Source organism: Mustela erminea, chromosome 13 (genome assembly GCF_009829155.1).
Source record: "Mustela erminea isolate mMusErm1 chromosome 13, mMusErm1.Pri, whole genome shotgun sequence".
In the NCBI taxonomy this organism is placed as follows: domain Eukaryota; kingdom Metazoa; phylum Chordata; class Mammalia; order Carnivora; family Mustelidae; genus Mustela; species Mustela erminea.
In genome coordinates this window covers 26,420,248-26,445,699 of record NC_045626.1, presented here as the reverse complement: position 1 = coordinate 26,445,699, position 25,452 = coordinate 26,420,248, and the positions used below count along the sequence as shown (strand labels likewise).

The 25,452-nt window shown below is 39.7% G+C and overlaps 1 protein-coding gene across 2 annotated transcripts in view; it reads right to left on the bottom strand.

The window, feature by feature from the left end:
* Positions 1-10,866: 10,866 nt before the first annotated feature.
* The window catches only part of SKOR2 (SKI family transcriptional corepressor 2), a 52,318-nt gene continuing 37,732 nt past the window's right edge, over positions 10,867-25,452 (bottom strand). For both annotated transcript variants that reach the window (XM_032310568.1, XM_032310567.1), the window contains exons 7-9: positions 24,581-24,648; positions 16,574-16,639; positions 10,867-11,563 (exon numbers count right to left, since the gene is read on the bottom strand). In XM_032310568.1, coding sequence (XP_032166459.1) covers positions 16,577-16,639; positions 24,581-24,648 — 131 coding nt within the window. In that variant the 3' untranslated portion in view covers positions 10,867-11,563; positions 16,574-16,576. The remainder of the gene's footprint in view (positions 11,564-16,573; positions 16,640-24,580; positions 24,649-25,452) is intronic.

The window sequence follows — 25,452 nt, the reverse complement described above, 5'->3', positions numbered from 1 at the left end:
TGTCTCTCTGCCTACTTGTGATCTCTTGTCTGTCAAATAAATAAATAAAACCTTGGGGAAAAAAAAGAAACTTATATTTTAAAGGAGGTGAGTTTCAAGCATTCTTTTAGAGAAATTTATTTGGAGATTACTGTAGCAGATTAGTAAAAAACCAGAAGTTATAAGAAGTAACAGAACTAAACTAAGCAGACAATGAATAATCCAAGAGGAGAGGTATGTCATGGTCCTAAAAAGCACTGACCCAAATTCTAACAAGAAGTCATTATGCTCCATGAAGAATCTCTGATAGAAAAAAGAAATAAAAGTAGATTTCACGTTATAAATAAAATGAAAATCCACTGGAAGATAGAGGTGATAAGGCATTGTATTGACTGTGTTCAGAAATATCCAGTTAAATCCTTCCTAGGTAATTAGGATGTCTACATTTTCAGTTTTCCTTATTGTTTGTTCCCAGTGTAATTAAATTCTGGCCAAGGGAATGTGTATTTTATTTTCAGGCCAGGGCAGTTGAGAAATAGTGGATTTTCCATTTGATCTTTTCCCCAGTGTTAGTTGGGTAGATGGACTGGATCCAAGGGAGAGCTCCAATGATCTCAGAGGTGTCAGAGCCAGAGTATGGACGAAAACTTTCTCCTGTGGACCATGGACTGTGGTGGTCTGTGATATGATCAAGAAATAAACTTTTGTAATGTTAAGCCACTGGCCAATTGAGATTTCCAGGTTTTATTTGTTGCTCTAGCATTTCATAATCTACTCTAACTACAAATACAGTGTGTGTGTGTGTGTGTGTGTGTGTGAGAGAGAGAGAGAGAGAGAGAGAGAGAAAGAATGCACCCCTTTTCTCTCAATAAGAAATAAATATACTTAGGACCCAAAATAAAATGCTGAACAACAAACTCATGATCCAATACAGAGTCCACTTAAATGTGACCATTGTCAGAGGAGAAGCTAGGTCCTGGGCACAAATAAATCTGTGAAGAATTAAGAAAAAGAAATTAGTGATGACAGGAAGGCGAAAGGAGACATCAGCTTGAAGAGAAGGCAGAGTTCAAAACAACTGTGGTAGGTTCATTTATCCTTAAACCCACTGGCACCATATCAACTACACGAGAGTCATCTGCTAGTGTTATAGATGAGTTAACCTACTTTGGATCTGAAGCAAAGCTCCATAATACATAAAAGTTTGAAAGTCAAGAAGCATCTGTGTGTATATAGATAATAGAGGACAGAGACTCTCAAGGACAGGTGGGAAGTAGAAAGGAGCAGTGATAATGAATGAACTGTGGCTCCAAAAGCAGATTAGCTTGATTGGCCACATTCTGTATATTGAGTCTCCCCAAGTTCTGATAGTTCTTTACAAATCCACATCCAAATTTAGAACATTTGAGACATCCAAGTCATCTGCATTAGGAAACACTTCTGCAGCCAAGAAGAGTGCAACGTAGGACCAGGACTGTCCGTTCCCTGCCCTGAAGGAGTTTATAGTCTCACTGGGCATACATTAAGGTAGGGAAGGAGCAATGAGAAACCGAAGGCAGCACATAGGAAGTATCAAGTGACTGGTGCAAAAAGCCACATATTCTTAAAAGGGTTTAAAGGAGGGAGAAAAATCTAAGGGTTTAGAGAGCTGGGCGGGGAGGGGCATTGAGGGGAGAGTGGACTTGAGCTGTTTGATCTTGAGAGTTAGACAGAGCTTGGGAAAGAAGAAGGAGGGAAGGAGAGCCTTCCAAGTAGAAAAATGGTGTCAGAAAAGGCAAGAATATAGCAATTAGGGGCCAACGTTAGGAAGAGTCCAGCTACGAGATGGTAAATGTAAGTTGGGTCCAAAGTGTATAGAGCCTTAAACAACAGGCAGGATTTGGGATTTATTCTGTAGATAATAGGTAGCATCAAGGTAAAAGTGGTGGTACAAAATCTCAGATCACACTGATTTTTCTAGTACTAGGTTTTGAACCGTTATCTGTGGGGGAATACTCCCCCCAGTTAGTTTTGTTCTGGAGTAGCTATAAAGGTCAGTTAACCTTGCCTTATTGGGAGTGAAGAATGAAAAGTTCTGTTCCAGAAGATAATACACCCACATCTGCTGTTGCCAAGATTTTTCCTTCCTTGTTACTTAATGTTAAAGTGAGGAAACCGGGCGCCTGGGTGGCTCAGGGGGTTAAAGCCTCTGTCTTCGGCTCAGGTCATGATCTCAGGGTCCTGGGATTGAGGCCCGCATCGGGCTCTCTGCTCAGCAGGGAGCCTGCTTCCTTCTCTCTCTGCCTGCCTCTCTGCCTACTTGTGATCTCTGTCTGTCAAATAAATAAATAAATAAATCTTTAAAAAAAATAAATAAATAAAGTGAGGAAACCTCCCAGGAGTTCTGAGAATTAAGTAGTAACTCCCAAGGGAATTTCTTATGCCTGTTATTTATGTAGCTTATTAAAGAAAGAAAAGATGTCTTTTATAAACATGACCTTATTAATATTTGTTGAATCCACTTCACACAATCAGGAAAGATGGTGGGGGCCAGAGAGTATGGAAGGAGACCCAAGAATATCAGTCATTCTAGTGGGTATGCAGTGGTATCTCATTGTGGTTTTAACTTGATCTCCTGATGACTAATGGTGTTAGTCACTTTTTCTTATGTTTACTGATAATTTGTATAATATCTTTCATGAAATGTCTATTCAACTCTTTTGCTGAGTTTTAAAAAACATCTGATTGCTGTTTAGTTTTTTTTAAGATGAAAGAGTTCTTTATATATCCTAGATATAAGTTCTTTGTCGGATATATGCTTGCATGTGTTTTCTCCCAGTCTGTGGCTTACATGTTCATTTTCTCACTGGTGTTAACTTTTAATTTTGATAAAGTGCAATTTATCAGGTTGGTTTTTGGTTTTTTGGCAACTACTGCTTTGTATGTCTAAGAAATCTTTGCCCCCCTCCTAGTCATAGAGATACTTTCTCACGTTTTGTTCTGAAGTTTTTATGATTTTAAGTTTCACATTTAGGCCTGTCATCTGTCTCAGATTAAATTTTGTATATGGTGTGAGGTAGGGGTTAATTTTTAGAAGTTAATTTTTTTCCCATATGGATGCAGAATTATTTATTCCAACACCATGTTGTTGAAAAGACTTTCCTTTGTCCATTTCTTTGGCACCTTTGTCAAAAATCAAATGATCAGAGGCGCCTGGGTGGCTCAGTGGGTTAAAGCCTCTGCCTTCGGCTTGGGTCATGATCCCAGGGTGCTGGGATTGAGCCCCGCATCGGGCTCTCTGCTCAGCGGGAAGCCTGCTTCCTCCTCTCTCTCTGCTTGCCTCTCTGCCTACTTGTGATCTCCTTCTGTCAAATAAATAAATAAAATCTTAAAAAAAAATCTAATGACCATAGAGGTGTGGCTTATGTCTGGTCTCTCTATTCAGTTACACTGATGTGTTTGTCAATCCTGAAGCCAGTACCACACGGTATTATGATAGCAATAACTTTATAGTAAGTTTTGATATCAAGTAGTATAAATTCCTGAAAAATTGCTCTTCCTTTAAAAAATTGTTTAGATATCCTACGTCCTTTGCACTTGTGCTTAATTACAGAGTCATCTTTTGGTTTCTCCCAAAGTCTTTCTGGGAGTTTGAAATTGTGTTGAGCCTATAAATACATTTGGGGAGAATGGATATCTTTAACAACAAATCTACCAACCCATGCATATAGTATATTTCTCAAGTGTTTTAAGTCTTTTAAATTTCTTTCAATGATGTTTTGAGGTTTTCATTGGAAAGGTCTTACATACCTTGTGCTAAATTTATAAAGATTTTTATATGAAATACCCATAACATAAGATTAACCATTTCAAAGTGACATTTCAGTAATATTCAATTCATTCACAATCTGGGAACACCACTACCTCTACTTAGTTTCAAAACATTTCCATCATTCAGAGGGAAGCCCTGTACCCATTAAGCAGTTTCTACCAATTCTGTCCTCCCCTTCACCCTTGAAAACCACCAATCTGATTTCTATATCATTGGATTTGCTATTCTAGAATTTCATATAAACGGAATCATGCATTATGAGACCTTTTATGTCTAGCTTACTTCACTTAGCATAATGTTTTTAAGATTCATCCATGTTGTAGCAGGCATCAATACTTCATTTCTTCTCATGGCTGAAAAAGTATACACTATATTTTGTTTATACATTCATCAATTAATGGACATATGAGTCATTTCTACCTTTTGACTATTGTAAATAGTGCTACTGTGAACATGTGTATAAAAATATTTGAATACTTGTTTCCCATACTTTTTAGGTATATACCTAGGAGTGGAATTATTTTTTTTAACATTTTTTTCTTTCTTTCTTTCTTTTAATTTTTACTTTACTTTCATTAATTTTTTTTTCGTTCTTTTTTTTAGTCTTTTTTAAAAATTTCTTTTCAGTGTAACAGAATTAATTGATTATGCACCACACCCAGTGCTCCATGCAATATGTGCTCTCCGTAATACCCAACACCTAGCTCCCCCAACCTTCCACCTCCCACCCCTTCAAAACCCTCAGATTGTTTTTCAGAGTCCATAGTCTCTCATGGTTCATCTCCCCTTCCAATTTCCCTCAACTCCCTTCTCCTCTCCATCTTCCCATGTCCTCCATGTTTTTGTTATGCTCCACAAATAAGTGAAACCATATGATAATTGACTCTCTCTGCTTGACTTATTTATTTGACAGAGAGAGAGATCACAAGTAGGCAGAGAGGCAGGCAGAGGGGGAGGGGGAAGCAGGCTCCCTGCTGAGCAGAGAGGCCGATGCGGTGCTCCATCCGAGGACCCTGAGATCATGACCCAAGCCCAAGGCAGAGGCTTAACCCACTGAGCCACCCAGGTGCCCTGATAGGAGTGGAATTATTATGTGATAGAGTAAGTCTATGTTTAACTTTTTTAGGAGCTGCCAAACTGTTTTCTGTAGTGGCTGCACCATTTTACATTTCCACCAGCAATGTACAAGGGTTCCAATTCTCTCACGTCTTCACCAAATCTGTTACTGTCTTTTTAGTAATAGTCATCCTAATAGATGTGAAATGGTTTTTGTAGTGAAGTGAAGTGAGTTCATTGGTTTTAATTTGCATTTCCCTGATGACTCATTATGTTGAACATCTTTTCCTGTGTTTATTGGGCATTCGTGTATCTTCTCTGGAGAGATGTCCATTCAAATCTTTGCCCATTTCTTATTTAGATTGTCTTTTTATTATTGAGTTGCAAGAGCTCTTTATATATTTTGGATACAATTTCTTATCAGGTGTATAATTTACAAATATTTTCTCTCATTCTGTAGGCTGTCTTTTCTTCATTTTCCTGGTGATATCATCTGGAGATCTAAAGTTTATGATTTTTATGAAGTTCAATTTATCTATTTTCCTTCTGTCTCTTGTGCTTTTGACGTTGTGTGTAAAAAACCATTGCTTAGGGGCACCTGGGTGGCTCAGTGGGTTAAAGAAACCATTGCTTACCCTAAAGTCGTAAAGATTTATGTTTTCTTCTATTGTTTTAGCTTTAGGCCACCGTTCAAGTAGCACTGTGTTGGAAGTACTTATATTTCCAGGAACATATAATACCTTAGTTAAAGAAATCATCCTAATGGAGAAATTTCAGCTTCAAGTGCGTTTGGTGAGGAGAGAACTTTTTGTTTAAGAGAGGTCTTTAGGATCCTTCAAATTATGTCAGTGAGGGCACTGCCAATTCACCTCTGTGTACAAGGCTCTTGCTCTGGCTTACTTGGCTCCCCTGGCAATGTGCACTGGAGTTTAGTGGTTAAAAGCAGAGGTTTTGAAGTCATAATGTCCAAAGGCTCAAATTCCTAATTTTCTACTTATCAGCCAAGTGACTTAACTCCTGAGATTTCAATTAAATAGTTAAATAGTCTCTGCCTTATAGAGTTGTTTAGAGGATTAAATGAAATAATGTGTTAAGACACTTAGCACAATGTTCCGCTTATTGTAATCACTCAGAGAAAGTTGGCTGCTGTTATTATTATTGGCTGCCAAGTAATTGGATGATAGTGCCATAGAAGCAGAGGGATGAGAAAGCAACTACATATAAAATCACAGTTTCACCAGTGATGGTTTAGTACTGAATTGAAACAGTATTTAACCATGTTTTAAAGCACACAATTTGGGGTAAATGTTGATTCTTTAAAAAGTCAATCTCTAGAGGGCCATAAAAGCTATTTTAATCACTACAACTAATTACAAGGAAGTATAAATCAATAAACTTTGCTAAATGGTCTAAAATATAATAAAGAAAGCCATCATTAACAATCATCCAGGAAGCCACTGTCCTTAATAGTGAGATGATGTAAAAGTTGGATGAGAAGAATGAATTTTATTGTTTGAAAACTCCAGACGTTAACAATGCTTTCAGGGAAGTTTCTAATTTGGTACAGAGTCATGGCTTTTCAGAATGATTATTTACTTTAGATAACATGAGTTCATTACTTCTAAATTGTGTGTATATTAGGCCTGGTATGGAAATAAGTGGCCATTTGCAGCAAGGTATTCTCGGCTCTTAGTATTTTTTGGATCCTTTCTCAGCTCAAGACCAGCTGTCTTTCCATTCTTTCTCCCGAAGCTACAGCATTGTTTCAGAGCCCACATTAAGACTGGAGTCCAGAGGCATCTAAGAAAGCCTTAGCAGCCTTCTAGTCCTGTGTAATGGTGACTGCCCCATGTCTAGGGGTCCCAGGGCTTTTACCTGGTCTCCCAGTGTATGTTGTTGCCCTCTGACTAGGAGAGCCAATGACCACATGAGTTCTTGAGCCAAATTCCTCTCTGCCAGTCATAGCCCTAAGTCAAGCACTGGGCTTGCTTCTTGCCGCCCTATTTATTCTCAGTGGTGTGTTTTCCCAAGGCTGGTACATGACTATGAATACCAAGTGAGAAGCAGGGACCCCTTATCAAAGATGATGATCGCTGATAACCTCCTGCTCCTGGAATATCTGTGCTGCTGGGCTCTATTTCCTTTGTGGTCCTGGCTACACACCAGGTCACAGCTTTGCTTGTATCACACAATAATCTGTGAGGCCTTTTGGACAGTGTACCTTTCCAACCCAGTTCCTGTTCTGTCCTGGGGAGAAGATCAAGTTTAGGTCCAGCCCCTTCTGTCATCTTCACCTACATATATTGCAATAGGGGATATCAGAGATGTTACAGACTGGTTCAGCTCTGATGGTGAGGCCAAGAGATTGAGCAGGAAAAGCTTACTATAGAAGTAAGGAGAACTGGATTTTGAGTCTTGACTCTGCCACTAACCAGCCTTCATATCCACTGACCTCCCTTAGCTAAATCAAAGGGCTAATGAGAATGTAAGATCACATAGATGGCTTTATACACTGGAAAGCTGTCAACACTAGTAAGAAGTTGTGTTACTGTTGGGTGATCACTGAGCCCCAGATAGAGAGAAGGATTCTGTAATCAGTTAACAGAAAATCTAAAATAACAGTGGTTTAAACAAGAGAGAATTTGATTTTGTTCCAAAATAAAAAAAGTTTGGATGTGGGCAGTCCAGAGTAAGAAAGTTGGTTCAGTAGTCTTTGGGGACCCAGGCTTCTATTATCTTTCTGTGCCATACTAGCATATGGCCTCTATCTTCAAAGTGACCTCATGGCCCAAGATGGCTTCTGGGGCTCCATCCATACTGCAGGCATCTGGAAAGAGGGAAAGGGAACCGAAAAGGGAAACACTGCCTAGGTCAAACCCTTTTGAAGTGACTTTCCTGAAAATTTCACATATTTCTACTTATATCTTATTGGGCAGAATAGAGTCACGCAGCCACATCGAATGGCAAGTAAGCCTGGGAACTATAGTCTTTCATCTGGGTGCATTGCCACCAAGAATGAAAGCTGTTGGACGGTAACTGACATTTGCCATATATAGTCATTGGAAAAACCAAACGAAATGTCAGCATTCCTCGAGAGAGAATTTAAAGTGATAACAATGAAACAATCTGCTTTTGTGATTGGCTCAAATAAAACAAATGATGTCCACTTAATCAATAAAAATATTTTCTGTGGCTACTACATGCCAGGGATTGTGCTCGACAGCAGAGAGATGGTAGTGAGCTGAAACAAACAACAAACTCACAAAGTGTGTAGTGCATACCTTCCTATGAAAGGAAGTGTGTATAATTCCAAACTGTGGTGTGGGTTGTGCATGGCGAATTGTGTTAGGCGGTCAAACTTAACTTGGTGCCCTCAGCTGTGTAGAGAGACAAAGGACCACTGTCATTGGGCCTGGAGTCAGTTGGACGGATCCCCACTAAATGATGTGGTTACACGTTCTTAGCACACTGGTGGAATTCTTCTCTGAACCTTCCTCACTGCTGACCAAAGCTGTTTTAACTCTTACCCTTCAATGAAAGAGATCCTATCTGCTTGGTCATATTCCCTGTAGGTAGGAGATAATTCTCTTTTCCACGGAGCGGAGGCTACACTCATTGCTTAATCTGAGGAAACTGGGATGTGATACCGCACTCTCCTTGCCTGCGGCAGATCGATGAGCAATTACTCAGGCATCCTAAGGATAGAAAGCAATGTCCATCGGCAATGTCTATCCAATAGGAAATGCTTTATTGTTTGGGCCTGATTTCTGGGTTGATTGACTATGGCCATTTCTGATCTCATGATTTCATTTGTGATTGAAATAGAGAATTTTATTTGCACTGCCCTCATTCTTCATTAGCTCATAGTTGGCTTGACCTTGGAATTTTGACATGATAAAACAGTCAAAGAAAAGAGTACAGCATTTTTCTGCTGTCATTTTGTGAAGCCAAGAATTTTTATTTGTCCTTCTGAAGAGTGACTTTATTTTTAGACCCCATGCAGCATTTTAGATGGATGTCCTGTCTGTTTCCACAGGGCAGCTCAGATAACCCAGTCACATCCGGTTTTAGGGACAAATTATTTTTGTTCCAACTTAGGAACATCAAGCGTTGCTAGAATGAAGAAAAGGTTTTCAAACAATGAGTCTTGGAACACTGAAAAAAATAAAAATAAATTAAAAAAAAAGGTTTTTGCTCTCCTTCATGAGAAAATATACGAATCAATGATGTTTCCATATCATATGTTGGACTTTTTTTTCCTCTAAAGTTTTTGGGTTTGTTTGTATAACTTCATGGATTCATGGAAGATTCTTGGGCTCTAGACTGAGTCTGATAAAATACCTCCAGATAGGGGAAGACTCAAAGGTGATGGGAATAAAGACAATGGCAGTTTCCCAAGTGCTCTGTTAAAGATGCACAGCTGGGCTTCTACAGAGCCTGGAGTTTAGGAGGAGAACCAGAAGGCTCAGTGTGGTTCAAACTTATTGCTTCAAACTTATTTGCTGATATTTTAGCACTCTTGACTCTGAGACATTTCAAGTTGCAATCAGGAAAACAAGAATGACATTTCAGGCTTGTTTACCGTATCAGATGATACAGCAGCAGGAGAAAGCCCTTCAATTCATCTGTAAGTCTGTGAGTTTTTTCAGCCTGCCCAGTCCCTGTTCTGGCTCTGAGAAGCCAGGTCCTGGCACTGGTCTCTGAAGTTACACTGGGTTCTGCAGAAAATGACCATTGCTGTCCTCTGGTGGTAGGTCATGAAGCCAGGTTTGTGTTCTCACAGATGATTTTCTGTCACGTCTGGCAGTATCGGTTTCAAGTACAAAGCTAAGGGTTTTGGGCTTCCATCCCTATATGTAATGTAAAGCTCACATGGAGAAAATGCCCCACTAACTTGAGGGCCCAGTTACCCTCCTAAGCACAGCTGCCATTTTTAGAAACGTGTGCCCTGTCTGAAGGGTGGCGTGAGTCTTATACTCAGACACAGGCCAGAACACCTCTGAGTCAGCATCCGTCCTGTGCGGCCAGTAACAACATCCTCATATTGTTTCCACTAGTAATCACTAGGAATCTGTCCTCAGATTCCAGGACCAGGTTAGATTCCTTCTGTGACCAGCTTCCTAGGAAGAAAATCACTAATAAGTAGCTCTCCTTTGGGTTCTTCATATGACAGCCAAAGGTAAGAAAATTTGTCTCTAAGGCAGATTGCGAAGCCTTTTTTGATAGTTCATAATAATGAAGGTGTGGGGTGGAAAGTATCAAATACCATGGTGATGCATTTTAAGCCTCTTTTGAAATCTGCCATGAATGCCACTGGCAAGGTGCCTGCACCTCTTCAGTTAGCATGGTCTTGGGCAACCTCATGGTAAGACGTCTCCCAGAGTGGATTTCTGCGCAACTCAGCGAACTTAGAAATCCTGGCCTCAAATGAGTCACCATTTTGGTCCTTCTATCTCATCTGAAAGGCAGAATTTTTGGCATACAAAGATCTTGGGGGACACTTGGGAGACTCAGTTGGTTAAGCATTCGACTCTTGATTTCAGCCCAGGCCCTAATCTCGGGTCATGGGATGGAGTTCTGCATGGGGCTCCAAGCTCAATAGGGAGTCTGACTGAGAATTCTCTGTCTCCCTCTCCTTCTACCTCTCCCTCCACACACTCTCTAAAATAAATAAATAAATCTTAAAAAAAGAGAGATCTTGGACTTTGATTCAACATCACAGTAAGGAGGGAGGCATAGTATCAACACCATCACCAAGGCTGTCAGAAGACCTAGCAGGAATCCAGAAGCCTTCCTTAACCCTACAAAGATCCTAACATGATGGGGAGGATTCCAGCTGCTGACAGTGGCCAAAAGCTAACCTAGACTTTAATAATCATTTTTGAAGGAATTCCATTTTCAAAAATAATTTATTCAAATATTTTATGCCAAAATAATTCTAAAAAGTATTCATTTTTATTAGTTGCCCCCAATCAAATGTGCATTTAACTACATGAACACCACTATTAGTTCATAGTTTTTTTATTATAGACTTTTTTTTATCCACATGAATGTTAAAGAAACTACAACAGAGTTAAATACCATTTTTGATAACATGATTATATTCTTAATTACACTCAATATTAAACTGTAAAATATTTCCAGAGGAATACAATCTTCATTCATACAGCAGGCAAAGTACCAGAAAGGAAGGGGCCACGTGTAAGTCTGTCCAGTTTCCTGTGAAAAGCGGGTCTGTACGGCTGACGCCATCCCAGGTGTCAAAACGTGATCCCCACTCCTATGACAGGTCTTGTGTTTCCACCAAGAATCATGTCTTCAAACGCAACAGATAGTCTTGCTCTCTCCACATGTGCAGCACTGAGATCACTTGGGACTGTCCACGGATTGCCCACCCTGGTTGGCTAACAGCACTCTCACGATCTGGTTCAATTGGCCTTGAAAAACACAAAGACTCAAACTTTGGTTCCACCAAAAGATGAGACAAGCATTGGCTGCTCTGGTTGGCGCCCCCCTCCCCCCACTAACGAATGGCCACTACAGTCGATTTTCCATGGTTGTCCATGCTGCTTTGAGGTCACTTGTCCTTGGGTTCTCCCGAACCTGATTTTGTATTGGATTCCCAAGCCCTTTCAATTCGCAGTCTTTATGTGGGTCAGAAGTGCTCAGTGGCAGGCTGTATCTTACAAGAGAACAAGAGTAAGTGGTTCTGTGAACCTGGGAGAAGACAAAAAGCGCAAAATGAAGACTTCAGCACCATACAAATCATGTCAAGGAACATTTAACATATCCTGAGAGAAGACATTTTTAGTACTGTTTGGATAAGATATTTCAACAGTGACTATGAAAGCACCTTCTTTTTTACATCTATTTGCCTGCCATCTTCCCTTAGGCATCTCTGCAGACATTGAGCCAAACTAGAATGATTACATCAGAGTGTTCTGGTTTGCTATGCCTTCTTTGCAATAAGGCCATGTTTGCAGGGTTCTAGAAGCTCCAGGTTGCTTAAGACAGCCTGCAGTGAAAAGGGCAGACAGAATGTCATGCACCAGTGTCCCGCTGGCTTCGGCTGGATGGCCTGGTACATCCATTTTTCTTGTCCTGAGGTGTCAGGGCAATGGCAAAGCACAGACTGGAGTTCTTGTGATTCAACGTCAACAAAACCATTGGATTGGCTATTAGCTGCATATTTATCACTGATAATAGAAGATGTGAATTAAGCCACACTCTCTGGGTATGATTCAGAGGTGAATAGATGAAGTGTGGGAGATAAAGCCAGGCAACCTGGCTCAAATCTTGCTATGTGCTCCCAGTGAGACCACAGACCACGTACTCAGCTCCTCTGCATGTTGGTTTTCTCAGCTGTAGAATATGGTGAAAGGAGCAGTCCTTCTCTCAATGGGTTGTTTTGGAGATTCAATAAGATAATAGACACAAAGCATTGAGCAGAGCAGGAGCACGTTGTCAGTTTCAATGGAGACTCTTGAAAGAACCTGGTCCTCTATGTCTGACTACAGATGAAAGAAATGGATATGCTAGTCCTTCCCTTTGTCTTTGATCTATACAAAAGGAAGATGCAGAGTGTTCTATTACAATCCCTCCCTATCCTTTTAAAAGCTTTTTCTTGTTATTATTGTTGTAGCAATTATTCCAAAACTGAAATAAAAGTAACTGGAGTTTACCAAAGAGGTAGATATTGTTAGTACAGGAAGAAAAATTCTCAGCCTCTCCAGAAGTATGCAAAGGAGCCATTTGTGTTTAAGAAAATGCAGATATAAAGTGAAAGTATGTTTGTCATGCCCTAAGATGTTATATATGGTCTTGAGCATATTTAATAAAAGCAGTCCCTTTATGGGAAAGGAAAGAGAGCATGGCGGAAGTCTGGTATGCAAGAGTAATAGTCAACATTGTAGACCAGGCAGAGACTCTAATCAGAGTTGGCCTCCCACATTTTACAGATGAGAGTGAGCCTCAAAGAGATTGTATGACATTCCACTCAAGGTAACATAGGGAAGGAGTGTCAGATACAGAAGGCAGACTCCTTCCAAACCAGCCCAATGATCCTTGGGAGACAGAGAAGTGTAATTGAGTCAAACAGACTTGGATTGAATCCTGGCCCTGTCACTTGCTAGCTAAGCAACCTCAGTGAACCTCAATGTTTCCTTGCATGAATGGGGATAATAATAGAATCTACCATATAGAGTTTTAAGGTTCAAAAGAGATAGATAATATGGCAAAGAATTTAGCCCAGCCTTCTGGCATAATTAGTGCTCAAGAAGTGATAGTTATTACTATTACTATTTCTGGCTTGATCACGAGTTTCTGTATGACTATGAACAAGTCATTTCCCACCATCCACTTTCTACTTGTGTAGAATGACTGAAAGACCTGGGTGCTTCACCATTTGTATAAGGTTAAAAGGTGCCTGGGGGGGTGCCTGGGTGGCTCAGCTGGTTAAGCGGTTAAACAGTTAAGCCTCTGCCTTTGGCTCAGGTCATGACCTTGGAGTCCTGGGTTCCAGCCCTACATCAGGCTCCCTGTTCAGCCTCTGCCCCTCACCCCACTCACGCTCTCTCTCTCTCTCATTCCCTCTTTCTCTCTCTAAAATAAATAAAATCTGGGGGACAAAAGGTGCTTGGAAGAAAAAGAATGCATATTGATAGTTACATTAGTGTTGACGTCATGGTACTTCTTTGGGAGTACAGATTTCACAAAGATTACATTGGGTGTCTCTGCAGGACATGGATCATGGAAAAAACTACATGTAGGAGAGACTGTCAGGAATAATTCTGGTGTTAGAACCAGTCCTAGATGCAAGTATAATACACAGAGCATTTTGAAATATTTTTTTCAAATCATTTCTGTTGTACTTGTGAGTTAACGAATGAAACAAACATGCAAAGTAGTCCAATGGCTAATCTACTAGGGCTTGTTGTAGGAGGTAGTTTGAAAATAAAGAAAGCAAACTACACTTAACACAGCTGGTTGCTAAACTAATAGAATTCATTGCCCCAAAGGGGACGATGCCTAGGTTGAAGAAAGGTTTAGATAAATCCATGGGTAATGGGTCTTTAAGGAGTTATCAAGGAAAAAGCTAAGAGCATTCAGTGCACATGCCTAAATTTCGAAGTTGGTATTTTTAGGAACAACAACTTGGCTCTTGTAATGGAATTACACAGTTAGTATCCTGGTCTGGGTGGACCTTTATTTGACTCGACTTGGAATTTCTTCTGTCCTAGTGTAGGGCAAGAAAGATTTGTAGAGCAGTGATATGTGGCAATACTTGCTTGGCTTATTAAGTGGATTGCCTGTGGTTTTGAAAAGCTTCCTCCTCTTAATAGTCATATTGGAATCCACTGGGTGGCAAGAACACAGCACACTACCTTAAGGGTCACTCTTGCATAAGACATTAATGCATCAGTCCCTCATTTGGAAACCTGTGGTCACTCAGCAAGGCAGAATTTGTCTCTCTCCCTTGGTGTAATGATTTTTATTTTGTAATCTCTCTTGGGGTAATTCCTTGCAGGCTTGGCATGTTGAGAATCAAATACCGCCTCTAACAATATGGTCGTGATTCTCTGCTTGGCTGATTTAGCTCAGCATTTAAGTAACCACTAATCTTCTGAAAGCACCAGGGTCTACTTAGAGAAATCCCTGTTGTCTGCAAGGATGGAAACAAAATCAGCATGAAGGAAGCATTAGTTACTAAACACAAATCAATCTTTTTTTTTTTTTTCTTCCCACCTAGCTGTACTCGATGTCACCATCAGAGGCATGGTTTCTGGGCAGTAAGTCCTCATTTTGTAGGTGCAAGAGAAGTTCATCGTAAGCAGGGAAGATGAGTTGGGGAATCAGAAGGAGTAAAAAGAGAGTTTGCTGGAGTTCCTGAGGGGAAATGAGACTACATTCTAACGGACAGACCTCAAAAACACGGATTAAAAGAAGCCATATACCAGAGAACATTCTGTACACTGTCCTAAACTAAAGCTCAAAATCAGGCAAAGCTGATCTTTATTGGGTTGGGGGATGCCTGGGATCCAGGGAGGCAGTCTGGGTGCTGGAAACCTAAATGAGTTCATCTTGTGAAAATCCACTGAATTTTGATTCGTCAACTTCATGACTTGAATGGCTGGCTGATCTCTGGACTTTCATGAGCGTGTGTTACACTTCCATAAAAACGTTATTTAAAAAGAACACATTCTAATATAGTTTCTTTAACTTGAAAAAAAATCACTTTATTTTCAAATTATTATCCCTATGAGTTTACTTGGGTGATTCTCGCCTTGATTACCTTCGTGTTCTGGGTTAAGATTTAGTGAAGTCTGACTATTTTTAAATGATTCATTTCACCCAGCTGGTACAAACCTGTCTTCTTTAATGGGAAAGAAATGCCCAACATCAACTTTAGGCTTAAGAAGAACATACAGAACAGAGCCAACTCACAGGCCCACTTGTGTATGACTTCATGGAGATGGAAACACAAGGACTTGTTACTTGACTCTCTCTCTTGCAGAAACAACTGCCCACAGAGGACAGGAAGTGTGTACATGAGAAAGCTGGCACTGAATCTAAGGTCAGGAGCCCTAGGATCTCTTCCTAGTTTTGCAACATGCACCGAAAACATCACGACTCTCTTCTCCATACCTCCGTACGTTGTGTGTAAAATTAAGGGAAAGCATTTGACTGAGAGACCGTCTTGGATGAAATGTGGGAGACATAATTATCACTATTTAAGATAAATGCTGAAGATTATCACTAAAAAAGATGATGACGAGAGGTGGGATTTTCATTTGTACAAAGACAGAGGAGACTTGTGATATACAGAGAGAGACTTGAAAGAAAGGGAACCACAAGCCTGTGTTGTTCAGAATTCTTTTTGCCAACACATTCTATTAAATTCAAAACATGTTCCAGAGGGAAGGCCTGGGAAGAATGATTCTGATGAGAACAGGTCAAACTGATAAATGACTGTAATCCTAGTTGGCCACAAGCACTTACAAATGCTCCCTCTGACATCTGAGTTTTTCCCTGATTTAGCAATTCCAGTTGTTAGGTCATCCTAAATGTATTGTTACAGAACCAACAAGCCACAGTTTTTGTATCCCTTAGATTCTAACAATTATATATGTCTTCTACATAATCAAAAAGTTGCTTTTAAAATGTTTAGGTCTGTTCTGACTATAGTTATTGAATTTTTACTGTATTCCTTGCCTTAGGAGCCCAGAGTGGTTTATGGAAAGAATGAATAACTCTTCCTACAGAAGAAGTTCTCAAAGGTCCGCATTGCCTGCAAATGTTCACAACACCGTCCGTCAGTAGCTCCCTGGAAGCCAGATTTTGGGAAGAATATTGGAGGCATAGGAGACCACAGAGGAAGCGGAGACACAGTAACTGTGGTCACTGACACGCCACTTTTGTGTGGATGGGCAGTAATCTGGGTGTCGGAGAGAACCAGAGAAGAGACAACCTCAAAACAGAAGGAAGATTGCTTCTGCAGAGGAGTATAGAATTTCCTTAGTTTTTAGTAATTTTCCAAAGAATCTATAAAATGTATATGGCCACTCACTTAGGAAGTCCCATGCCTGGGCATAACAAAGTTCCTCTGTATATTGGCTGAAACACAGGTTGCAAATTTACTAATCTCTTGAGCTATTTCAAATACACCAACTAAAGAACATGGCTGAGCAATAAAAATTCCAAGTTCAAGAAAATCTCTTAAAAGCTTACCTTTTAGCTTTTGCTGAGATGGGCACCAAGCTTTTCTTTCCTGATCAAGCTTGCGGCATAGGGGATCTGTAAGATAAAAATAAGCAAAACTATCCAGATAAGCTAAATTTAAAGACGGATACACATGGAGATGTTTCATCATGCCTAACAACTTGAATGCGGGTGAATTCCCCCCCCGCCCCTGCCAAGGAGAAAAGGTCTCTATCCGATCATCAACAGTGTGGAGCTTCCAGATTATAGAAATTCCTAAGGCCTAATAAAAAGCATATCAAGGACAGAAATGGAGATCACATCAGACTCTTGCTAGAGCTAGTCTCTGAGGCAGTATATGACATTTCATTTTCAGAATTGTTTTCAGTGTGTACTTAATAATATGGTCTTACTATTTTTTATTTAGGTATGAAAACGAGCTTCTGATGTTATAATATATGTCCCAAGTAAAGGGACAAGGATGTGATTACAAACTAGTTCAGTGCTATCTTTCATTTAATTACAGTGACAAAATATGCTGTCATTATAAATCACAAACAAGATGAACTAACTAAACACGAATTATTACTCTGGTTAATTTCCCAGTAACTCCCAAGAAGCATCAGAAATAATTGCACTGAGTGGAAAATATGACCCCTGAGGATGCTACCTGTATAAACTTGGAAAGCACTTTTCAGTGCTGGGACTTTGAAGGAAAGCCTATCTCATTTGATATGTTGCTTTTCATTAGAAGATTCGAATGGCTAAAATTGGACCACATGTTTTATTTAGATTCACCTTTTTTCATATCCAGTTAAGGTATTCTATTGTTATGTGACTTATCTTCTTCATGATAAGGCTAAACTCAGGACTCTAAAGATTTGAACCTACTTTACATTTAAAGAACTGAATATCCAGCCTCCTAGGATGTAACATGAAGTATGGCTGTTACGTGAAAGCAGTGAGGGGAAATGCAATTATTTTTATCTGATTAGGCAACGTTTTTGGATACTGAAACATACTTGTCCTCCACATTTCCAGCATATTTGTGTTTTATTCTCCTGATCCACCATCCATAAATATCCACAAATATGAGCTTTTTCTAATGGGAAGTAACTATGAGTCTATGATGATGTGAGTGTCTAAGATTGGCTGGATTATTTTGTCCTAATAACCAGCCAGTTGAATGAGGTGTTTTAATGACCAAAAAAAAAAAAAAAAAAAAAAAAAGAATAAAAAAATCATCTCACTATTTTGATAGAGAAACACAACATGGATACATCTGATAGGCACATATCTGATAAAGGCCACAGACAACAGTAATAAATTAATGATTCATTCAGTTAGAGCCATCAAAAGTTCAGAGTCCCAATCTCACATTTTAGGACGTGAGCTGAGATGAACTGGATAACTATGATAAGAACAGTGACACAGGTCCCTACTCTGGTTACCTCTTCTTCTCACTCTAGGTCATGCTACACCTGCTAATAACAGAGACACACATTTTCCATCACAGTGAGTGTTGTGATACACCAAAACACATGGATCACCTCTCTCTTCAGATGCGTGATATCACGAAGCCTTGAATGGAATTCTATTACTTAGGATAAGGCGTAGAAATGATGTAAATCTCAGGGTATGAGGAATTACCTATACACTGTAATTTCTGCCACACTCACATTTAGAGAAAGTCCTTGACCCCAAGATTCAGTGCCACAACGATTTGGAAAGCGTCTGTTCCATCCCAGGCACCACACAAGTTAACATCACCTTGGGCTCTCTCATCAAAGCCAATAAACTACTCATTGTAACCCAAAGAAAAGTGCCCGAAGGGCACTGCTCTCAGATCTGTGTCAGAATGCCCTGTTCCTTCCTTCCTTCCTTCCTTCCTCCCTCTCACCCACCCACTCTTCCTCTCTCCCTCCCTTTCTTGCTTTTTCTTTCTATTTTCTTTCCCCTCCAGAAACAACACTGTAGCATTTCATTAAGGTGGGAAACTGAGAAGGAAAAGAAAAAAGGACTTGGCGGGGAAAAAAGGACATTTCCACATGTAAGCCCCAATTCTCCAGAAGGGAATTTAAATCTGAAGAATCACCCCCACTCAAACATCATTGCATTCATGTCATTAAAACAAAATGAAATAAAAACCAAATGAAAACAAAGACCCAAATGCTTAAGGTTGTAAGCTAAAAAATCATGTTTTTTTTTTTTTTTAAGAATTTCCCTCCTTTTATTCATTTTAAAAATTAATATATAATGTATTATTAGTTTCAGGAGTACAGGTCTGTGATTCATCAGTCTTACAAAATTCACAGCACTCACCATAGCACACACCCTCCCCAATGTCTGTCATCCAGCCACCGCATCTCTCCCCTCTACCCCCAGCAACCCTCAGTTTGTTTCCTGAGATTAAGAGTCTCTTATGGTTTGTTTCCCTCTCTGGTTGCATCTTGTTTCATTTTTCCTTTTAATGCTAAATCCTAAACCATGAATGATAAAGACTATATTAGCACATGACTTGACTGTTCATAGAAATTACCCCATTTCCTTGATCTTAAAATACATTCCCCCCATTGTAACATCTCTGAAATTAGATGTTTGATAATTGATGATATCTTAGAATAATAGTTGGAAATTTCTTTTCTTATGATACATCAAGTAATCGTGCCTCCTATAAATGACAGTTCTTCGGGTTCCATGAGATGCAATAGTGGATTCACAGAGACTTCGGCAAACACTCCTCAACTTGGAAGCTCAGGCCTGTAGAGGCTCCATTTGAGCTAATTACTCCATGTAAATATCCGGTCCTAGAACATATAAAACCTTTCTTTTCATTTGGACCACCAAGTTTGGCATGGACAAAAAAAAAAAAAAATCCCTCGAAGTTATATAAGTTCTAAATTAATTACCTAGCTGGTGCTAGTCTATTAAAAGTACAAAAGGATAACTTCCTAGTTTGTATCAAGAAAGAATTAACCTGACCTCAGACATTCAGGTGGGTTGACATGTCAAAAGGAGAACGAGGAGAGGGCCGCTTAACTAAGGAACCACTAGGGATCCGTGATTGCCTTGTCAAGATGCCTGGCAATTGATCAGAAACGGGAAAAGGACCCACTGGAGACAAAGTCTGTCTGCTGCTAGAGGACGTTAAAGCAGCATCAAGTCCTCTGACTTGCAGGGACCTTCTTTTCCTGCATGTTTAGCCACAAAAGCAAAACCATAGGGGCTTCAGGATTTTTTTCCTAAAAACATAGTGCCAAGCAGTAATTGTTGTATCCACCTTTAAAAAAAAAAAAAAAAGTGTCAAAGACCACACTTTAAAAACTCTCTGGGTGGAGATGATAGAAGTCTGAGCAGGTTCTCATCCTAATGAATCCTGGAGAATCTCCAAGGAGAGTCACTATGGAGAGGAGTTGCATCCTTGTCAAAGAGGGAGGGCCCCTCCAGCAACAATAAAGACCTTGCTCTTTTCCCTGCGAGGAAGCACTGTGCTCCCACCAATGGGAAGCTGTAAATTGCTTTTTTACAAGTCCACAGCGAATGAAACATTAGTACTAAATCTATTGATTGAGCGTTATTTTAATTGAGGCTTTTAATGAAGAACTTTGAGACCAGCGTCTGCGGGCTGCGTGAGACTGCAGCGTTCTGGGGAAACAGCAGAGGGCACTTGGAGACTAGCATGTCTTCTCCATCGACACGCTTCTTAGTAGCAATCCAGCAAGTTCGAAGGCTGTCAGTCTGAATGGAGCCATTTATCACAGGCTCTCTTTTGCAGTTTCACAATGTCCTGCAAGAATTAGGACTAAAGAAGAGTATGTCTTCGACAAACCTAGACTAGTTGCTGCTACACAGATGCACTTGCTTGAAAAACACTCTTGCCAAATTAGCAATGAAAAAAAAATATCAAGGCATCATAATGTGTAAATCATATTTCAGTCCTTGAAAAAAACTTAATCAAAAGGTTATACATGGAGTAAAATGTCTTCACCTTCTTTTTTTAATTTTAAAAAATTTAGATATCGTTGATATATAACATTGCATCTAGCTTCTTTACCACCTTCTTGATTGTACAGGGTAATGGGTTTTGTTTTCAAGATTGAACCAAGTTTTCTGAGAATCATAATCCCCCATGAATGAGAAATTTTTCACTCTGTGCTATACTACACACTAACATTTTCATGACCTTGCTAAATTTTAAAACTTTCGCATATGGTTCATAGTGAGAGGAATATATTTCTTTGCTTGTATAAATAACTCTGGCTTAGCAAAGAAAACATTGTAAGCATTTGATAACCCAGGGCAGAGGTGGAAGATTTTAACACAAACTGTGTGAAGTACTATAAACTCTAATTTTAAGCTATTAAAAAAAAAAGTTAGCTCGTTGCCCATGTATAAGTGTTAAATAAACTGCATATGCTTTAAATCTCACATTGAGAGAAAAGCACATTCATTTATAAGTGTACAAAGACCGTCACTTATTTGTATAGTCATCACTACTTTGCATTTAACAAACTAAAAAAGGAAGCAGTGGGGCAGAAATGACAGTCAGCAGAGAATCTAAAAATGCAGAAGCCAAAGAAATTCATAAGTTTTCTTTCTATAGCAATGATACCCAAGATGCTTTCGATATAATCTTTTGAATAAGAACACTGTGTAACAGCATAGGATAAATGCATTGTGGGTCTATGGGAATTGTTATAAAATATGATGGCTTTAATATATTTGAATTCTTCATGACTGCAGGATGGTAGAGGTTTTTATTTCATTTAAAGGGAAAAAAATGCCTATTCTGTAGGCAAATGACTCTTTTATAATACATGTTCCGTAAACCTTAAATAAAAAATAATTTAAATATAATACAATCGAATAATTCTGAGTGAATTGCCCTATTCCTAGGAAGCAAAACATGTAACCATATTTACTGATGAATTAGATCATGCAACTAAAAATATTGAGAAAGTGAATAATTGTGATACCTAGCAACTTCTTGAAGATCTTGAGGTAGACTTTCTAAAGATATTACCCTCTAAGTACTTCAGCAAATAAAACAAGCTGAATAAAGGATTTGATAAATTTCCATTCAGGCAAACTTGAGTTTGCTGTCTCAATTCCAAAGCAGACAGTATAAGGTGAACACAGGTTCTTCTTGCACAAAAATCTGTTTAGCCACCAGAACTTGAAATCCCTACTATTAGAGGTTCTGCTTTGGGAAGGGGTGTGCCATGAAATTGATTCCTCATGCTCTCAGAGCTTCGGATGACATCCATGGGCATTTCACATTGATTATGTACTTGTGCCTTACTACATCCCCATCGGGGTGCTAGGTGAGACCTTACAATGAGTTCCTTTAGTTGAAAGACTGACACTTAATGGACTATATGGGAGTAGTCTTGAACTGAAGTTTGCAGACCTTCCAGCTTGTGTCTGGGGGTACTAAGGATAGTGCGTCCCATAATTCACTAAGATGGCCTTCCTTAGTCATTTTAGCAATAGTTTCTTAGCACAAAAGAAAATTTGAGGAAATCAGGAGCAAGCCAGGGAATCTGGAGAAGAATTAAGAGGGCTTTCCTATAAGAGTATCAAAGTTGAGTCAGGGTCATCCCTGGGTGAAGATTCATTTAGCAGTTGTTTATTGGTAGGCATTTGATGCTAGACACCAATGCTAGGTACTGGAGGCAAGATGAAGACCCTCTTGGTCTTACAGCAGGAAACACAAGAGAAGAAGCAGAAGGGACAAATCATGTCTATTTCACCTGTTTTCTTGTTGTCAGCCTGCATGTGCTTTTGTGCATTTCAGAAATTACATGGTAACTACAGGGCTAGGGGAAATATTTCTAGCTTCTCCCAAAGAATTTAATTTGTGACCAGGAACCATTTACTATCTAGAGAAATCTGAATCAATAACACTTGTCTAGATAAATGAATATATGATGATAAAATATTTTGTGATACAGTGTAATAAAAATGTTTAGTAATACCAGTTTATATCTTCCAGGTACCAACTATCTCAAAAGACTTTTTTTTCTTCTATTAATACTGTCTGCTTATTACATCGATGCAGTATCATTTTCTCTTTCACTAAAGCAATTGAATGTCAAAGAGAATTAAGACATTAAAGTTACATAACTGACCTTAAACAAGGGCACTGAAATAAATAATTAGTCCCCTTTTCCTAAAGCCCATGTTGCCATATTCGACTCCCCGCCCAGGAAATCACAAATTTTTGGTTGCATGTGTCTCGGTTTTTGTTTTAAGAGCCTAAAAGTGATACATAAAATCAATACATCCCCGTCTCCAAATCTATATTTAAATTCTTTCTTTGGATTGGCATGCCTGGCTGGCTAGGTTGGTCCAGGTTGTGATTCTTGATCTCAGGGTTGTGAGTTTGAGCCCTCCACTGGGTGTAAAGATACTTAAAAATAAAATATTAAAAAAATAAATTTGGGGGCACCTGAGTGGCTCAGTGGGTTAAGCCTCTGCCCTCGGCTCAGGTCATGATCTCAGGGTTCTGGAATAGAGCCCTGCATTGGGTTCTCTGCTCAGCAGGGAGCCTGCTCCCCCCACCCCCTGCCGCCCGCCTCCCCGCTGCCTGCCTCTCTGCCTACTTGTGATCTCTCTCTGTTAAATAAATAAATAAAATCTTAATAAAAAAATAAATATGTCCTTTGGACAAAGAAAACAATAAGCACATTCACAGCAAGTAATTAATAGCTCTTATTACCTAGGTATCAAAAGCTAAGAATGTAGATATATTTTCTTTTTTAACCTCTTTGGGGGCTTAGTTATGAAACAATGAAGAAGAATCCTTCTACACTCCACCCCCTCCTATGACTTCAGGTGCAAACAAAACTAATACAAACAAAAGCAACACAAGATGAAAGGTCCTGTTTAAAAGGCATCTTACATTAAGGTGGCTTTCAGAACCGAGAATGTTAACCCAGTACTTGAGGCCAATGAAAATCAGCGGAAGTGTTTAATGGAGCTCCCAGAATGGGGGAAAACCTCATGAGCTCCAAGGCTTTCTTAAAAATGACTCCCAGCAATCTCCAATAACACAAGCGTGATTGCTCTGATGCAGAAAGAAAACATTAATACCTATCTTCCTCGAGTTACCCCGATAGAGAGCTAGCTATCTGGCTCTCTAGACAAGACAGGCAGGTATGCATAGATACACGCTTAACAAGACAAGGGCAGCACGGACCAGTTCAAAAACATCAAGCCATCCAAATTACAATAGTCATGCCGGGAATACCACCAAGGACCGGCGTATGTCTTTATCCGAGTGACTAAAAATACCTTACAAATCTGGAACAGAAATTATTTTCCCCATTGTACTCATGCACATGAGAGCATGGGATATTGTTTTAAAAGCACTAACAATTAATACCCAATATATTTGCATGGGGAGGAAGGGCAGTGAATTCACAATGAAAAAAACCTTAAAAAGGCAAGAAAATGCCCCACTACATGTATTTGCCAGGCACCTTCCTGCTTTCCTGATTCCACATAAATACGTCTCTGCATCCACTTTTCAACATGATTAGGAGAGGGTGAATAACACACTTCATTTGGAAATTATTACTTCTTTTCATCACCCTTCAAGCGAATTTAATGGATTAAGTATATTTATCCCAAGTTTATTGGCAGCGGAGGGCCTGGCTTAGGTCTGGGTAACAAAAGGAGAGAAAGAGAGAAGACAATTGCCCTTCACTGAGCTTCTAGTGCATCCCAGAGCCGTGTTCACACGTTTGCACAGTGGGAGACAAGGCAGGTACCTCTGGTTTACCCAAGGAGACAATTTACACATCTGTCTATTAACACATGGTAGGTAGTTACATTTCGAGGAAACTCACTGACACATCTGTTTATCCTGTGTCTAAGTAAATCTTGGAGTAATTAGCATCAAAACCAGCTGAGAGGTAAGTGGTAGGTGGACCAAAGAGTTTCACGGCAAAAATTTAAATGGTTTCAGAAAATTGGATGCTTTGAAAACAAACCCATCAAGGGCATACATTTTTTAAGTAGAAATCATCTTACAATTTGTAACTGTTGCACCATTTCTTCTCGGTAGGCGAGTTCCCTTTTCATCTGATCTTGAAAATTATCTGGTAGGAGAAACAAATAGAGAAAGACATTAATTAGAGTTGCAAAATCTTCTTTTAGCATTTTTAGTAAAAATATTACTGATGGTCCCAGAGAAGCCCTTTTCCCTTTTTGATATTTTTAAAAAGGATTGTCTTTTTTTTTTTTTTTTTAAAGTAAATAATGTGGCTGTTGGAAGGGAAGGCTACAAGGCTCCATAATCAGAACAGGCAGCAAATTTTGAGATAGTAAGGTCTGTATCTCATAGTTCACAGCAACCCATAGCCCATCTAGATAGATGGTCCCCCGCGTATAATTACGAGTCAGGTCACCTGGGTGGCTCAGTCGGTTAAGCATCTGTCTTCTGCTCAGGTCATGATCCCAGGGTCCTGGATTTGAGCCCTACAAGCCCCAAGTCCTTGGGCTCAATGCTTACTTCTCCCTCTCCCTTTGCCCCTCCCCCTCCTTGGGCATACGCGCTCTCTGTCAAACACATACATAAATCTTAAAAAAAAAAAAAAACCCACCAGTCACGAACGTCTGATACAGTCATGTTCTCTACCTCTGCCCATTTGCACAGGTCACAGGTAGAGAGCTTTCACTGTCTTAGGAAATGTGGACCCTTATGCATGCTTGCCATGCCTCCTGGGTGATAAGATGAGGATCTGTTACCCCGGCCTGCCTCACTGCACTCCCAAGAAGCTGATAAACATACTCTGACTCTCCCAGCCTGTGAACTCTCCCTCCTTTTGTATCAGCCTTATTATGTGGTCCTTCATGGGCCAAGAGAGCTCCTACAGACCTTGCCTCCATCTGAGAAGGGGGGA